Here is a 15,797-nt window from a genome sequence, read left to right as displayed (position 1 = left end):
TCTTGACCTTCTGAGACGTAGATGCTGTGCATCTTACAGGAGGGGAAGCTGGGCCGACCGACCTGAAGCCACTTCAGACCCAGGTTTTCTGAGTGCAGAGCCCTGTGCCCTTGCCCGTGGCCACCCTATGTCCACCGTGCACCATGTGAGTTTGGAATCCCAACTCTTCAGACCTTACCGGCCGGAGATCGGCTGTGGGTCAGAGACGCGATGAGAGCTGAGCGACTGGAAGACGCTGACCCAGTGAGAGCCTGAGGTCCTCCCAGCGCGACACCTTCCTGGCCTCGGGCTTGGGAGCCTCCCGTAAACACGACAACCTAGGGCCCATCACGGTTTCTACAACAATGAGAATATTTATTTTCTCCAGACGGTAAAAATAACATTTTTCTCTCTTTTGTAAAAGTACCATTACATTCCATTTTCTTAAATAACAATCCTAAAAATATATATTAAATTGTATACAGTGCGTCACACTTCATCTTATATTTTAAAATACATGATGTTTCTATTTTATTCTCAAAGTTGTGTATTAAGAGCATATTTACAAATAAAGCCATGTCATCCAAAGTCAGGATCCCTGCGGGAAGGTGAGTCTGGATGTGGGCAGGTCCTGGCGCTGTGTGGACCCCTCGGCGGCAGCCCCTCAACCGTGTGCTCCTGAGGACACGTCCTTTCTGAAGCAGTAGATTGACCTCAGACTTTCCTCCACACCCCACTGCTGCCTCGTTAAATATGTTCAACTTGGCAAGATGGGAACCTGGGAGATGGGCCCCCTGGGGTCTGCAAACAGAGGGTGAGGCCCCATCCCCCTGGGCCAGCCAGCCTGAGAGGAGGCAGCTGGGCTGGAAGGTCTGAAAAACACCCTGGGCCAGGGTAGCTAAGCTGAGAGCCCTGGCCAGGAGGTAGAACAGTGAGGAGGGTAAACAGACACCAGAGGAAAACAATCAAAAGGTTAAACATTCCCAAGGTGGTAACAAAAGCAGACATCAAACAGCAAGGAGAAGATTGGAAACCCAAGAGGGCAGCAGTTGACCGGGCTACAGAGTGGGGGCCACCAGGCTCTGCAGGAGGCCTGGGGTGCTCATCAGACAAGGGGATGGGACCTCGGAGGCCGTCCCCCTGTAAGTGCTAGGGAAGATGAAGTGCCAGGAAGCATGGGGGCTTGGTGACAGGCTGCATGCCCTGCTGGTGTCAGGATGACCCGGCCGGACACTGAGCAGGTCAGGCCACTCCTGCCTGGGGCTGATGATGGGCCATGCGGGTGGGGCCGTGCCCACCCATGGGTTCGGCCTAAGGGCCAGGACAGCTGTGCTTGCGAGTGCTTTGATCGTTGCGCTGCGGGTTTCTGGCCGGCTGGAGTCTTGAGCCAGAGCCCACACTTCAGAAGTTACAGCAACCTGGTTACCTCGCTCATGCCCAGAAAGGGGGCGCCTCACCCTTTTCTCAGGGTCACCCCTTTCCAGTCCCCTCCAACCCCCACTTTCTTGCCTCTAAAGTGGTTTCTTAGCAGATCAAGTGCTTCCTCCTTCGGTGCTCCTGGGTGTACATCTCCCCTCTTCTGGCCTCACAGGTTCCCCTCTTCTGGGACAATTTATGCCTCCAGTGTTTACTTAGCCACGGGGGGCCCTCTGGGGGATCATGCTTACAGAGGTTGGCCTGGGACAATTTATGGCCCTCTCCCCCCATGCTGTCCTGAGGCCGGTTTGGGATTCCTGGGGCTGCTCCCGGGATGGTAAGTGGGTCCCAGGGTGCTGGGCTGTGCCTGGGGTGGCAAGAAGGACAACACTGGGGTCACAGCCCTTCTGGGATCTCTGAAAAAGGGCTGCTCCAGGTGCTCAGACACACCGTGACCTGAAGTCACGAAATGTGAAGAGGGCAGGCGGGCCCATAGGATGCCCCAAGGCCAGTGATCAGAGGGAGCCCATGGCTGCGAGCGACTGCCCCTGGCCGGGTGGACCCCTCCCGGGTGGGACTCCACATTCCCTCTGTGCTGCGCGGACCTATTCACAGCACAGGGCCCTCTGTGACTGCACACACCTGACACTTGTGTTTGAGAGGAGATTTCATAAAGGCCAGGAATAGCTTGGAGGGGAGACTGCATACGTCAGTATATTCCAGTGGTCCTTGCACTCGGCAGGCCTGTCTCCAGACCCTGCTGACAGCTGCTCGGGGTAACCGCCCTTTCCAGATCAAAGCCTCACCCGGTGCCTGGGGCAGCGCCCCCGCTCTCCCGTGGACACGTGGCGTTTCCCCCTCCAAACGCCCCTGGCCCACGCTGCCAGCTCCCAGCATCTCTCCTGGTTGCTGGTGTCGCCTCCCAGCTGGCCCCACGCGGCCCTCTGTCTTTCTGGGAGCTGGGCGCAGACGCCTGCCGGTGTGGCAGACCCCTAGGGAAGGCCACAGCAGGCAGTAGCTCAGGGGTTCGGCGAGGGGGGCAAAGTGCCCCAAACACTTGGCACAACGAAGCCCAAGGCTCGAGTGCCTGCGGGAGAGCCACACTCCGACAGAGGCCAGGCCCGGCCTTTGGGGTCCCAGGTGCTCCTCCCGGCTGCTGTAGACGAGGCTGCTCTTGGACGGACGGCAGGGCTTCTGGACGGGATGGCACGGACTCCCACCGCCCGTGGCCGCTGCAGCTGCAGCTCTCAATCTTCGGAGGCCTTTCCTCAGTGGGGCTCCCGTTCCCACACCCTCCCTCCCCACTCCGCATGCCACTCTCTGCAGCTCCCCTCCCCTTCTGGGGGGCAGAGGGTGTGGGAGTAGGGACAAGAGGCCTCTCCTTCCCCACTGAGCCATTCCGAAGTCCACCCTGTCCCCATAAGAAGAGGCATGGAGGCCGCAGAGAGCACAGGCCATGGGAAATTTTTCATCCTCTTTTAAAATAAGGGACACTTAAAGGAGGGACTGCTGGCACCCTGTGTCACACGTTGCTTCCTGGATGCTCAACCATGTTTACACTCCCTGTTCTGAACTGAGAGTCAGCTTAGGAATCCCGAGACGGGGCCTGGCTCAGGCTTCACAGGACGAGCAGCTTGGGGGAGAGGTCACCAAATCCAGCCCAACAAGGAGCTACTGAGCACCTAGAAAAGCTTTCGGTAAAGTCTACTGCATGAATAAATGAATGGATGTTTCCTATGACCACCCCTCAAACTTGTCTGCTGGTCACCAAGCTGCAGAAGAAGCCATAGAAAGAAGCCCATGGGTGAAGGTGTCAGGTTTTTACATGACAGGCCCTTCCAGGCTGGAGGCGGCCCATTCTCTCCTGGAGCCCACGGAGCAAAGCCCCAGAGTCAGCACAGAGCGTGGGTTTCTGTCATGCTTTGGGGGGCCAACCCCCAGGACAGCCTCAGAACTCTCTCTGCCTAGCCTGTTCCAAACCATAAAGACCAGGAGAAAGCAATCTGTGTGGACAAAACTGAGAAGAAGCACTACCTACCCACTACCTGACAGTCGTCTAGAACGTACCTGAGCCCAGTGCTGGACACAACCATCTCTGTCATCTCAGCCCCACTGTCCCGACACCCTGTTCCTAGATCAGAGAGAGAGAGATGCAGGAGGCACGGACCGTAGGACCATGAGTCTCTCTCCTAAGTGCAGTGATGAAGCAGGTCGAATCCAGGCTATGCTGCCCCTGTGGCCGGTGCCCCAGAAGAGGCCAAGGGAGAGGCAGGAAGAGTCAGTCAAAGGAAACCACGGGAGAAGTGGTCCCCAGGGGCCTCGAGCTCAGAGGGATCTCACGTCCTGGGCACAGAGCGGGGAGGTTTTAGTCACTCACAAGAGGATTACGGTCATCTTGTTGACTCTGACCCTTGAGCTTCTTCTTAAAGATGGAAATCGAAGTAGAAGGCTTATAAAAAATGCTCCAGATTTCCCCCGACGTCCCTGGTTGACGACAGTCCCTAAGGTCCCCTAAGGCAGGAACACGATGGGATCTGTCGAACAAAAATAACTTAATTTTTCAAGTAGAATAGAACAAAGCGTCCGAAAGAACCTACCATCTCATGAGATACCTGCACCTATAAAATGGGACATTCAGTGACGTGAGGCCTCAGGAAACCTCATAGCTGCCTTTAGAGACCCGAGGGACTGCCATCTGGATGACCTGCGCCCTGTGGGATGGCAGTGCAGTGGGGCAGGTTCCAGCTCAGTGTAATGAAGAACCTTCTAGCTGGAAGGATTATTCAAATCTGGAAAGGGCTGGCCTGAGAGATTATGAGTTTTCAAAATACTTCTTTCTTTTTAAGCAGAAGAACTCTTTTCAAATGACACTTATTCGGAAGCCCACCTAGCTAAACAGGATGAAGGCAAGCCTGCTCTTCTTGGACTGGGACCTGCCTTTCTGCCCACGCCTGCCCTGCCCCCATGCCAGCCCCCGGCACTGCTTGACAGGGAAGCTGCAGAGGGGCTCGGTGTCAGATGAAAGTCAGACACAGGCTTTGGTGCCTCAGTGTGCGGTGAAGTGCTGGACCCTAGAGAGAGTGTCCTGCGCTCTCCCTGCTGTGGGGGACACGCAGACGGGACTGTGCCTGAGAGGCTTCCCCAGAATGTGTGAACTGGGACTTAAAAAAAAAAAAGAAAGAGAAACACAGATATAGATGCCCAGTAGACAATAACAAGGACATTGTTTCCACTGAAAAATGTAAAGTGCAGGGTGGAAAGGCCTATGGGTGGTGCCAAAGAGGCCAAGGGCAGCCTTTACAGGGCAATGGAGGAGACGGCATTTAATGTACAAAGAAGTCTGTGGCAGAGAGCAAGCCAGAAGGTCAGGGAAAAGGTAGCTTTTACAGGACACCAATGCTCAGGAAGGCCTTGAAATGGAGAGAGCCCTTATGTTAATTATATCTCAGTAAAACTGAGAAAAAAGTTTTACTGAGGAAAAGAAAAGAAATGGAGAGAGCCTGGACTGAGAACCACAGGAAAGACAGAGCAGAGGGCTAAGAAAATTAGCACCCCCCTCTGCAGGCACACAAACATCAGTGCATGAACCATCACCCCTTTCCTGGAAGGCAGAACAGTTAAACCTGAACAGCGGAAGTAAGGGGAGGAAATATTTTTTTCCAAATTGGTTGGAACTGAAGGATGAAGTTTTTAAAAGCTTCTTAAATAATTGTTTTAAAATAATTATTAAGCAATAGTTAATAAAATGTTGGAATTCTCTTCCTAAGAATGTCTCACAGTTTCTAGAAGGCATCAGGAAATATGCCTGGTATTGTCCTAGGAATCTTTGCTCTTATGTAAACATCTCTTCAGGGGGCCAGCACAAGCCAAAAAATGGAAATTGTCCTGTTTTATGCCCAGACTATTTCAATCCTCCTTGAAATCGTATCCTTTAGACCCAGGAGCACACACACAATCCCTCAAACCTAGTGAGATTTGTCCAGTTGTACATTTCACTCTACAGAGAATGAGGAATGTCTATGGCCTCACGCTGCCCAGCACTGAGCGCTTTGGAATCATGTTCCGATATTACAAGTGTTCTCAGACAACTGAAGCGTAGTAGAAAAGGAGCCCTGAGCCTTCCCCTCCTGGAGTCGGATGGCTCTCATACTCACTTGAAAGTGATGTGCAGAAGCATCTTTGCTATGACGGCTGTGACCGTGAGGATAAGGAGCGTTGCCAGGCCATACACTGTCCATCCTGCAAGTGCAAAAGACAGGGGTGATCGGACTGTGTTGTGTGAGCTCACTTTTCAGAAGGAGGTCTGAGTGAGCCCTGGTGGCTCAGAGAAGCAGGCCTGGCTGAGGAGCTCCCTGCAGGTGGGGGGTAGCCATGCAACGCAGCTCGAGCTGGGCTGGCCCGGAGTACCAGACCTTCTGAGCACCTCGACTTGCTCTAGACTCCCTCCTGGAGAGAGGCAGGCAGTGTGGTCCAAAGCACACTCAACTTGGAGTTGAAAGGAGTGGTGCACATTCTGTCTCTACCACTGGAATCACTGTGCGACCACAGACGAATTACATAAACTCTCTGGGCCTCATTTCCTCATCTGAGGAATGGGATGTGTGACTTGTGAAATCCTACAGATACACAAACAATAGGATACACAGGAAGGGGCTCTCCTCCCTGACTTCCTACTGTGAGTCTTGCAGGGGAAAACCTCTAGTCCAGGGAATTGCGAATGGTATCTGCAGCTCTACCAGCTTGTAAAGGCTCCAACTTCCTTGGCAGAAAAGAGAGAGTCACAGTCCGTACCCGACCAAGTTAGTCAGCTTGAACCATAAGATCACCACCCTCTCTCCACCCGTCTCCTGCAGGACCTGCCTTCACAGCTCTGGTGACTATCTGACTCTTCTTTTGCTTTTTGTCTTTCTCCTCCCATGTGTCAGCCACAGATGGGCAGGATTTTGTGTGGTTCGCTGTACAATCCAGTGCCTAAGACAGAGCCTGACACCATTAAAGCACTTACACATCTTCCGAATGACTGAATAAACACAGCTCTGGCAACTGCTGATGCACTCAGAGAGCTACAACTTGGGGCCGCAGGAAACACTGGGTTAGCTGATTAATCACCACGTACTAAAGGCAGCCGTGTTGGATGTTGGAGGTAAGGACTACGGAATCAAGCTAAAGAGAAAATGTCCCTCCAAGGCCAGGACAAACAGAGTCATGGAGCCAGGACCCCCAGCCTACCTCGGAAAGAGAAACACCTGAGAGAGCTCTGTTTCTGTAACCGCCAAGTGCACTACCCCCAAGCTCTGTGGCTCCCACCCCTTTGATGGTGTCTGGGAACTGCTACCTGGCATGGTCTGGGGTGGGTGGCTGGGGCTGGTGGTGATGACGTAGAGGACTTTGGAGGACCGGGCAGCGCTGACACTGAGGTTGGCCTGCTCCGTGAACACCTCAGCCAGCGTCTGGTTGGCAGTGGGCCTCTCCTGTGGCGGGTCTTCCTTGACGGCTGGAAGATCAAAAGGAATTAGCTGGGGGAAAGCTGGTGGAGACAATGAAGAGGAGGAGGCACTGGTCATGAAGAGAAGGCAGTTTTCTATGGTTCAGTGCTGGGGGCAATTCTTGGCCCCGCTGGCCCCAAAGCAGAACCTGCCAGGCTCTGGCTCCGAAGGAGCCATTTCACGTGTCTCTGCGTGGATCCCGGAACGTGCTTTAGAGTTTTCCTGCCCTTGTGCCTCTGCAGCTATGGTCCCTCTGCCCCGAAGGCCCTCTTCCTTCCTATCTGTCTGCCCCAACTCTACCTGTTCTTTCAGCCTGTCCCACCCGTGAGGAGGCCTCCTCCTCCTTCCTGTAGCCGCACACTGACCGAACTCTTCTTGAGGCCCTTGATGTCCAGGACAGAGACTAGGTCATGGACACCTGCTGTGTTCTCATGTGCGGGCAAGGAGTTGTGCCTAGCACACGTGTGTTCACATTACAGGGGCAGGAGTGCAGCCCCATGTTAGGAGGGTCTGAAGATGGTAAACCAGGCTTTGGGGATTGGCTAGGATGTTCAGAGGCAGGAGGATGGAGCAAATGACCTCTCTGGAACCTTCCGATTCTGCCAATCTCAGCTCTTTCTTTTAGTTAGTCTTTTAACTCTCCCATGAAAACTGTCATGAGAACGACTAAGACAGCAGAACTCACAGGTGGCACCTCGTTTCTGTATGATGAAGTGGGTACAAGTTATAAAATAGGAGGCGGGAAAACCTGCAAGTTGAGTGGGCAGATCCTGACATACAGTCCTTCTGGCAAGAAGCACCCGAGGTCCACACGTCACAATGAGGTTCAAGGGGAGCCCAAGGAGGCCGGGGTCTTACCTTGGTACAAGACAGCAAATCCCTGGGCCTGACTGACGCGATCAGAGAAGAAATACAAGATGACAAAGTCCAGAGAGATGTTAAAGGACAAAGGTGGGCGGTTCCTCCCGTTGAAACGGACCAGGACGCGGTGGGTGTAGCCGTCCAGCAGCTCCACCATGTCTGCGGAATCCCGGATGTCAAACAAGGCAAAGTTGAAGTAGATGTGGGAGGCTCCCGGGACCCGGATGGTCCAGTAGCAGACCCTCCCTGTGGCGTATGCGTCGGGAAAGTCGGGGGAATAGACCACGGAAGTCATGGCCGAGTAATTCCCACCACAGGCACCGACCAGAGCTGCAGGAGACAAAAGGATACCAGCCCTCAGGCTGGGGCTCGGCCACAGGGCTCACTTTTCAACCTGTCACAAACAAAACTTCCTAGCTGATGGGATCCAGTTTGGGATGTTGTTTTTTGTCTGCAAAACCAGACTGTCTCATGTTTCAGGATTGAATCACAGAATGAATCGCTTAAACCCTGAACAAATGACTGGAGGCTTTTTTTTTTTCCCCCAGGAGACCTTAAAGTTAGCACACAGCACAGCAGTGCGGCCCCAGCAGGGGCCAGGCTGGAGTCAGAGAGTCTGGGTTCGGAACCAGCTGGGCCATTGATCCCAGGGGCCATACTTCACATCCAGACCTCTAGCTTCTCACAGCTTTCAGAGTGGAGAGACCACCACCTACCTGCTCTCGTATCACATAAATGTGTGAGGACAGATGAGACAAAGCACATGAAAACACAGGACCTCTCTGCAAGGGGCACTGATGAGGTAAGGTCGTAAAAAGCGGAGGGCATCCCAAGTACCTTAGGGGTGCGAGGTTCATTTGAGGGGCCACACTTGTTTTTCAAGTGGGAAACTGTGGCACAAGAAATGACTTTCTGCAGAGGGGAAGCTCACTGATCACTCTGCAGCAGCACATTTGATGTCTCTGGACTCCCAGTTCTGAGTGGCAGGTTCTGAGTGGCAGATACACTTCACTGTATCTTATGTGCTGAAGTGCAAATAAGATCCTGGAAATGAAAGTCCTCAAGAGGGAGGGTAGGGCCGGGATTTAAAAAGCAGGCTTTGGGGGAGTTCTGCTTCCCTTTAGGATGTAGAAAGCTGCTTTCATCCTAACAATGAGAAAAAGCTCAGAACTTTTCTTCAATGCATTAGAAAGCTGAGGTCTCAAGACAACCAAGGCAATTTAATTCTAAAAAGTAAGAAGCTCCTCTGAGGAGAGTCAGGCCACACAAAGTGTTTCATCGTTGACGGAGCACAAGAGGAAGAGGGGGTCGCCATGAAAGTAAGTAAGAAGAAAGCAGCTAAAATTTTAACAAATTTCTAAAGGCTGAATGTGGGCTAGCCTCTCAGTCCAGGATGCCCGGGGACCCCAGACACAACAGGAGTCTGCACTCACTTGCAAGCAATTCTGTGCAGGCCTCCACCCAGGGCCCACGAGAATGACCAGGGTAGGGCAGGACACCAAAGGGTCCCCATTGGTGGTACCAGTGAGCAGAAGGTGACGGGTAGGAGGTGATGAGCCACTGCTGGGGGACAGGCCTGAAACCCTGCCCTCTTCCAGGACCCTCCTCTCAAAGGAAACAAAAGCCTTAAGCTGCAAGGGGAGGGGCAGCAAACCCTCCTGCTCCCAGGGCCAGCGTAGAAGCCCCTGGGGAGGGAGCAGGAGACTCTCTCGTTCCTGTCAAAGTAACCAGACAAAGACTCATTGCTTCTAGGGGAAGAGCAGAGGCAAAAGCCATCAGCCCCTGGTTGCCTTGAGCCCCAGGATCCTGGACCAATGCCAAGCAGAGGTCTGCTACCCAATGGAGGGGCAGGAGACCCTCTTCTTCCCGGAAGTCCCCACAGATACAAGGCAGTGCTCGGCTGCCGGGAGAGGGGTATTTGGGGATGCTGGAAAGACCCCATCCCTGAGGCCCAGTGACACGACGCGTCTGAGATGGAGGATGGAGCAGGAGAACCAAGAAACCCCAACCACACCACGAGCACAGCGCCAAGTAACAAGCAGCAGAAGTCTACCATCAAGGGAGGGGAAAGGTCACGGGCAAGGAGGAACTGCTCAAAGTTGAGGGTGGAATGGGAACAATGAAAAAACCCCACTGGCATCCCAGGCTCCACACTGAGCACGAGGTAACAGTAGCCATCATGGGAGGAATCTGAAGGTTGACATGCACTGCAGGTGATGATAGGAACAGGGAAACCCAAACCCAGCTCGACCACTGATAGAAAGGCTCAATCAATCCCCACACCGAGCAGGCCTGCCCATTTCCAGGTGTAAATACACTTCCTCAGCCTCTACTATCCTTCTACGTATAGTGTACGGTATTCAATACAATATTACAACACACAAAACATAAAAGCAAGCAAGCAAGAAAGAAAGGAAAATAAAAGAAAGGAAAATAAAAGACACTGTCGGGACTTCCCTGGTGGTGCGATAGTTAAGAATCCACCTGCCAATGCAGGGGACACGGGTTCAATCCCTGGTCAGGGAAGATCCCACATGCCGTGAAGCCCCCATGCGCTACAGCTACTAAGCCTGCGCTCTAGAGCTTGCAAGCCACTACTGAGCCTGTGTGCCACAATCACTGAAGCCTGTGTGCCTAGAGCCTGTGCTCCGCAACAAGAGAAGCCAGTGCAATGAGAAGCCCACGCGCCACAACGAAGACCCAAAGCAGCCAAAAATAAATTAAGTAATTTATATTAAAAAAAAAGACACTGTCAAGAGGTAAAACATCAATATATACATATTGAGTGATTATGTTGTACACCTAAAACTAATACAGTGTTATATGTCAATTACATCTCAATTTTTAAAAAAGGAGATAAAACAATCCACAGAACCAGACTCAATAATGACCCAGACATTAGAACTACCAGACAGAAAATACCTAGGGGAAAAGATGGACAACTTGCTTGAACAGATTGGAAATTTCAGCAGAGATATGGAAACTACAAAAAAGAGTCAGATGTAAATTCTAGAAATAAAACAAACAATATTAGAGATGAAGAATTCCTTTCATGGGCTTAGAAACAGATTACACACACTGAGAAAAGAATCAACATGCTTGAAAATAGGTCAGTAGAAATTATCCAAAATGAAACACAGAGAAAAAAATAAATGAAAAAAGCAGAACAGAGCTTCCAACAGCTGGGGCACAATATCAAACGGTCTAACAGTATATAATTGGAGTCCCAGAAAGAGAAGAAAAAGAGAATAAGATAGGAGAAATAGTTGAAGAGATAATGGCTAAGAATGCTCCAAAGTTGATGAAAGGTTATTTAAGAATCTCAGCAATCTTCAGGCAAATAAAATAAAAATTTAAAAAACAAAGGGAATTCCCAGGAGGTCCAGTGGTTAGGACTCGGCACTTTCACTGTCAAGGGCCCAGGTTCGATCCCTGGTCCGGGAACAAAGATCCCACATGCCGTGTGGCATGGCCAAAAAAAAAAAAAGGTGAAATAAGGCTTTCTCAAACAAAAGCTGAGAGAAGCCATTGACAGCAGACCTGCATTAGAGAAAATGCTAAAGGAACTTCTTTAGGCCGAAAGAATATGATACCAGATGGCAAATAAGAACATGAAAAGATGTTCAACATCATTAGAAATTATGGAAATGCAAAGTAAAACCATGAGTTACCACGACACACACGACAGAATGGTTAACATTAAAAAAGAGACAATACAAAAGTACAGGTGAGGATGAGGAGCAACTGGAAATCTTATATCTTGTCAGCCAGAGCGCAAAATGGTATAACCACTTCAAAAAACAGCTGGCAGTGTCTTATAAACGCTGAATATGCACTTAGTGTATGGCCCAGAAATGCTGTAATTCCTAGGTACTCACCCAAGAGAAATACAAACACACGCTCACACAAACACCTGTACATGTGTGTGTACAGCAGCTGTACAGCATCTTTATCATAGACTGATGTTTATCGATTGGTAAATGATGAATGAGTTCTGATACATTTGTACAAAGGCATGTTTCTTAGCAATAAAAAGGAACTACTGAAACAACACAAGCGAATCTCAAAAGTATTCTTCTAAGTGAAAGAAGCCAAACGCAAATGTTTAAGTACTGTATAATTCCATTTATATGACTTTGTTCAGAACACAAAACCATACAGATGGAACACGGGATCAGTGGCTGCTGAGGGCTGGGGGTGGTGACCACAAAGGGGCACAAGAGAGCTTTCTGAGGTGACAAAAATGTCCTATATTTCGACTGTGTACATATTTGTCAAATCTTACTGGACTATGCAACTAAAAGGGTGACTTTACTATATGTAATTTCACCTCAATAAACCTAAATTAAAAAAATAAAGATTCCTGGGTTCTAATCTTGACTTTACCATGTACTAACTATGAATTTGAGCAAGATACTTATCTTCTGTATACCTCAGTTTCCTCATCTATAAAATGAAATTAGTAATAGTTTCTCCCTCATGAGGTTATAAGAATCAAAATGAGTTGATGCATGTAAAGTGTTTAGTATGAGATCTGGCACAGAGTACAAGCTCAGTTACGTGTTAGTTATTTTATTATTATTATTATTATTTGAAAAGAAAAAAGTGTCCAGGTTAAACTGATGTTTCAACAGCAAAGGCAGACAAACTCAGAAATTTCGATTCCTAGATGCGTGCCATGCTGACAGTACATCCAATTCAGCAATTTTGAGAATAAGCACGTGACATCTATGATGGATTATTAAGTTCAGTGATAATTCAGGAAAAAAGGAAACTTACATTTCGGATAATAAGGAAACTTAAAACCTACGAATATATTCAAGATCTTATTTTTTGAAGGGGACATTGACCTGACACACAACCTAGGATGTGTCTTTCAGTCCGTGCATGTCACTGTTTAATTGGAAGCATTTTTTTCCCTTCAGTGGCATATAAAATAATGTTGCATCTCACAACTGATGGCATCTTGGAATCTATGAAATACAATTACTAATACAGTCCCAGCTGTCAGATCCTACATGTCCTTAGGCCCTCAATCTTTTTCACCATTAATCTCCTCCCTTCCCACCAAAATGTAAGTTCCATGAGGGCAGGATCTCTATCTGTGGGACTCTGGGCAAGTTACTAAACTTTTATGAGCCTCAGTTTTCTTGTGGGGCAAGTAAAGATAACAGTACCTGCTTCACAGTATTATGAGAATTAAGGGAGAGAATGCCTGGGAAATGGATAGCACAGTGCCCTGTAAATATAAGTGATCCACTAATGTTACCAAGTAAGACCCAACCTATATGACTCACTTCTCCCTTCAGTGCCTAGAAGCTGAGGGAGGCCAAGAGGGCTGTTGGGCAGTCCCTGTGACCTGTTGCTGACGCTGGCCTATCTGATCTTCTGTTTGGTTCTGTTAATTCAGTACGTTTAACTCTGGGGGCAGCAGAGGCTCTGAAGCCTTCATCAGCGCCACTTTTACACACAGAACACAACCTACTTCAGCAACCTCCCTAAGCTCATGAGAGCCTGCTGGAAAATCAGTCACAGAGCCTGTGACAAATCACTGGATGTGGCAACAAATACTGAGCAGACAGCTTCCGCCCACTGCCTGAGTAGTCTCTCTCCCGAGGTGGTTGTTCTGAGACACAGAGACTGAAACCTGGTCCCTTTCTCACATCTAACTCTCCTCCAATCTCTTAGGAGAGGCACCTTTGCCCTCCCAAATTACGGGATAGTCTGCAGTCACCATCTCTGAAATGCTCAGCCTCATCCAGTGGATCATAAGGATCTCCATGAGGCAGTACTTAAGCTCTTTAAACTATTTTACTCCTAACAGATGAAACTTTACAGATTATTTCTACAGTGCTGCATTTTGTACCTTTCTTTACAAAGCTGTGGGGTACGAATTATGAGTTGGCTGCTGTCAGGGGCCCCTGCCAGTCAACACACATCGGGGCCTCTGAAGACTGGAATAGGCAGCCTCTCAGTGCCATTCTTTTTAGTCCTCGAGGGCGTGGAAGCCAGAGGGGGCAGTTAGAGACCTGCGGAAGGGGCCAGTTTGATCATAATCTGAACAACTGGGCAAACTTTGTTCACATACTTTTTTTTTTTTTTTTTGGTACGCGGGCCTCTCACTGTTGTGGCCTCTCCCGTTGCTGAGCACAGGCTCCGGACGCGCAGGCTCAGCGGCCATGGCTCACGGGCCCAGCCGCTCCGCGGCATGTGGGATCTTCCCAGACCGGGGCACGAACCCGTGTCCGCTGCATCGGCAGGCGGACTCTCAACCACTGCGCCACCAGGGAAGCCCTGTTCACATACTTTTAAAGCATTAAACTGGATCTGGTATTATGATCTATTTTGTTATTGTTAATACAAGGGATTTTTAGCTGCTGAAAATAGAAAAATAAAAAACTGTGGCAAACCTGAGTTTGAATCCTGGCTCTGGCACTTATTAGCTTGGACAAATTATTTAATCTTTTGATCCACAGCTTCCTTATCAACTGGGCTGTTGCAAGGATTAAATAACAAACTAAACAAGTGCCCCAGCATCAAGTCTAACATGAAGCAAGCACTCAATAGAGAGCAATTATTTTCATCGTAATTAATTTGTCTTAGGGCACTTTTGTGTGAGGCCCAGTGCTAACTCCTAGATATATTTCTAGTACCAAAGATGATACTTGGTACAAAGATGACTGACTTTAAACCAAATTATTTCCGTTTGACGCTCCAGTAGAGGCACTGTGCAAATAAAACATAATTTATCTGCCACACTGAAGATACCCAATAAAAATGTGCTAAATGAATGAAAGAGTACCATATAAAAACTACACTTATTTTTATTGATATGAAATTCACCATTTTAACCACTTAAAAGAGTACAATTCAGTGGTATTTAGTTTTGTCACAATGTTATGTATCCACTGCTACTATCTAATTCCAGGATATTTTCATTACCCCAAAAAGAAAACCCATACCTCCTAAGCAATCATTTCTCATGCCTCCCCTTTCCCCAGCTCTTGGCAACCATTAATCTGTTTTTTGTCTGTATGGATTTGCCTATTCTGGACATTTCTTATCAATGGAATCATTAAATATGCGCCCCGTATGTCTGGTTTCTTTCACCGAGCATCATGTTTTCAAGGTTCCTCATGTTGTGGCAGGGGTCAGTAATTCATTTCTTTTTGGGGCTAAATAATATTCCATTGTATGGACACACCACATTTTGTTCACCCATTTGTCAGTTGATGGACATCTGGGTTGTTGCTACTTTTTGGCTGTTATGAATAATGCTGCTAATGAACATTCATGTACAAGCTTTTGTGTGAACATATGTTTTCAGCTCTCTCGGGTATATACTTAGGAGTGGAATTACTGGGTCATAAGATGATTCTGTTTCAAGTTTTGAGGAACTGCCAGACTGCTTCAAAGGAGCTGCACCATTAACATTTATACCAACAACGTACAGGGTTTCAATTTCTCCATATTCTCACCAACACTTATTTTTCATTAAAAAAAATTAACACTATATTCTGTTTAAAGTAGAAAAACAGGTAATGAACCCACACACCCTGCTTCTGTTTACTGTCTATGCCCACGGCTTGTTGGTGGTGTGAGTCCTGGCAAGTTATTTATCCTCTCCACAACCTAGGACTCTCTTCCGTAAAATGAGAGGGATAATAATGCCTTCCTCAGATGGCTGCCAGGAGGGCCCAACGTGACAATTCTTATAAAGCCTTACATACTAGGGACTCAGTATTTTTCTCCTTATTTTTTTTACTTAAGAGTATACCAGGGCTTCCCTGGTGGCGCAGTGGTTGAGAGTCCGCCTGCCGATGCAGGGGACACGGGTTCGTGCCCCGGTCCGGGAAGATCCCACATGCCGCGGAGCGGCTGGGCCCGTGAGCCATGGCCGCTGAGCCTGCGCTTCTGGAGCCTGTGCTCTGCAACGGGAGAGGCCACAGCAGTAAGAGGCCCGCATACCACACACACACACACACAAAAACAACAACAGGAAGAACAGAGATAGAAAAGGGATGTAGGGAAGGTAAAGAATAGGTGTTATGAGAA

General features: G+C 49.0%; 1 protein-coding gene across 2 annotated transcripts in view; it reads right to left on the bottom strand.

The window, feature by feature from the left end:
• Positions 1 to 329: 329 nt before the first annotated feature.
• KREMEN1 (kringle containing transmembrane protein 1) overlaps positions 330 to 15,797 on the bottom strand; it is a 64,267-nt gene continuing 48,799 nt past the window's right edge. Inside the window, exons 6-9 of one of the 2 annotated variants that reach the window (XM_060028290.1) lie at positions 7,740 to 8,072; positions 6,728 to 6,889; positions 5,550 to 5,634; positions 330 to 3,929 (exon numbers count right to left, since the gene is read on the bottom strand). In XM_060028290.1, coding sequence (XP_059884273.1) covers positions 3,761 to 3,929; positions 5,550 to 5,634; positions 6,728 to 6,889; positions 7,740 to 8,072 — 749 coding nt within the window. In that variant the 3' untranslated portion in view covers positions 330 to 3,760. The remainder of the gene's footprint in view (positions 3,930 to 5,549; positions 5,635 to 6,727; positions 6,890 to 7,739; positions 8,073 to 15,797) is intronic. The other variant, XM_060028291.1, reaches the window with a different exon arrangement.

This window comes from Delphinus delphis, chromosome 13 (assembly GCF_949987515.2).
Source record: "Delphinus delphis chromosome 13, mDelDel1.2, whole genome shotgun sequence".
Taxonomy (NCBI): Eukaryota; Metazoa; Chordata; class Mammalia; order Artiodactyla; family Delphinidae; genus Delphinus; species Delphinus delphis.
This window is presented reverse-complemented; position numbering and strand designations above follow the sequence as displayed.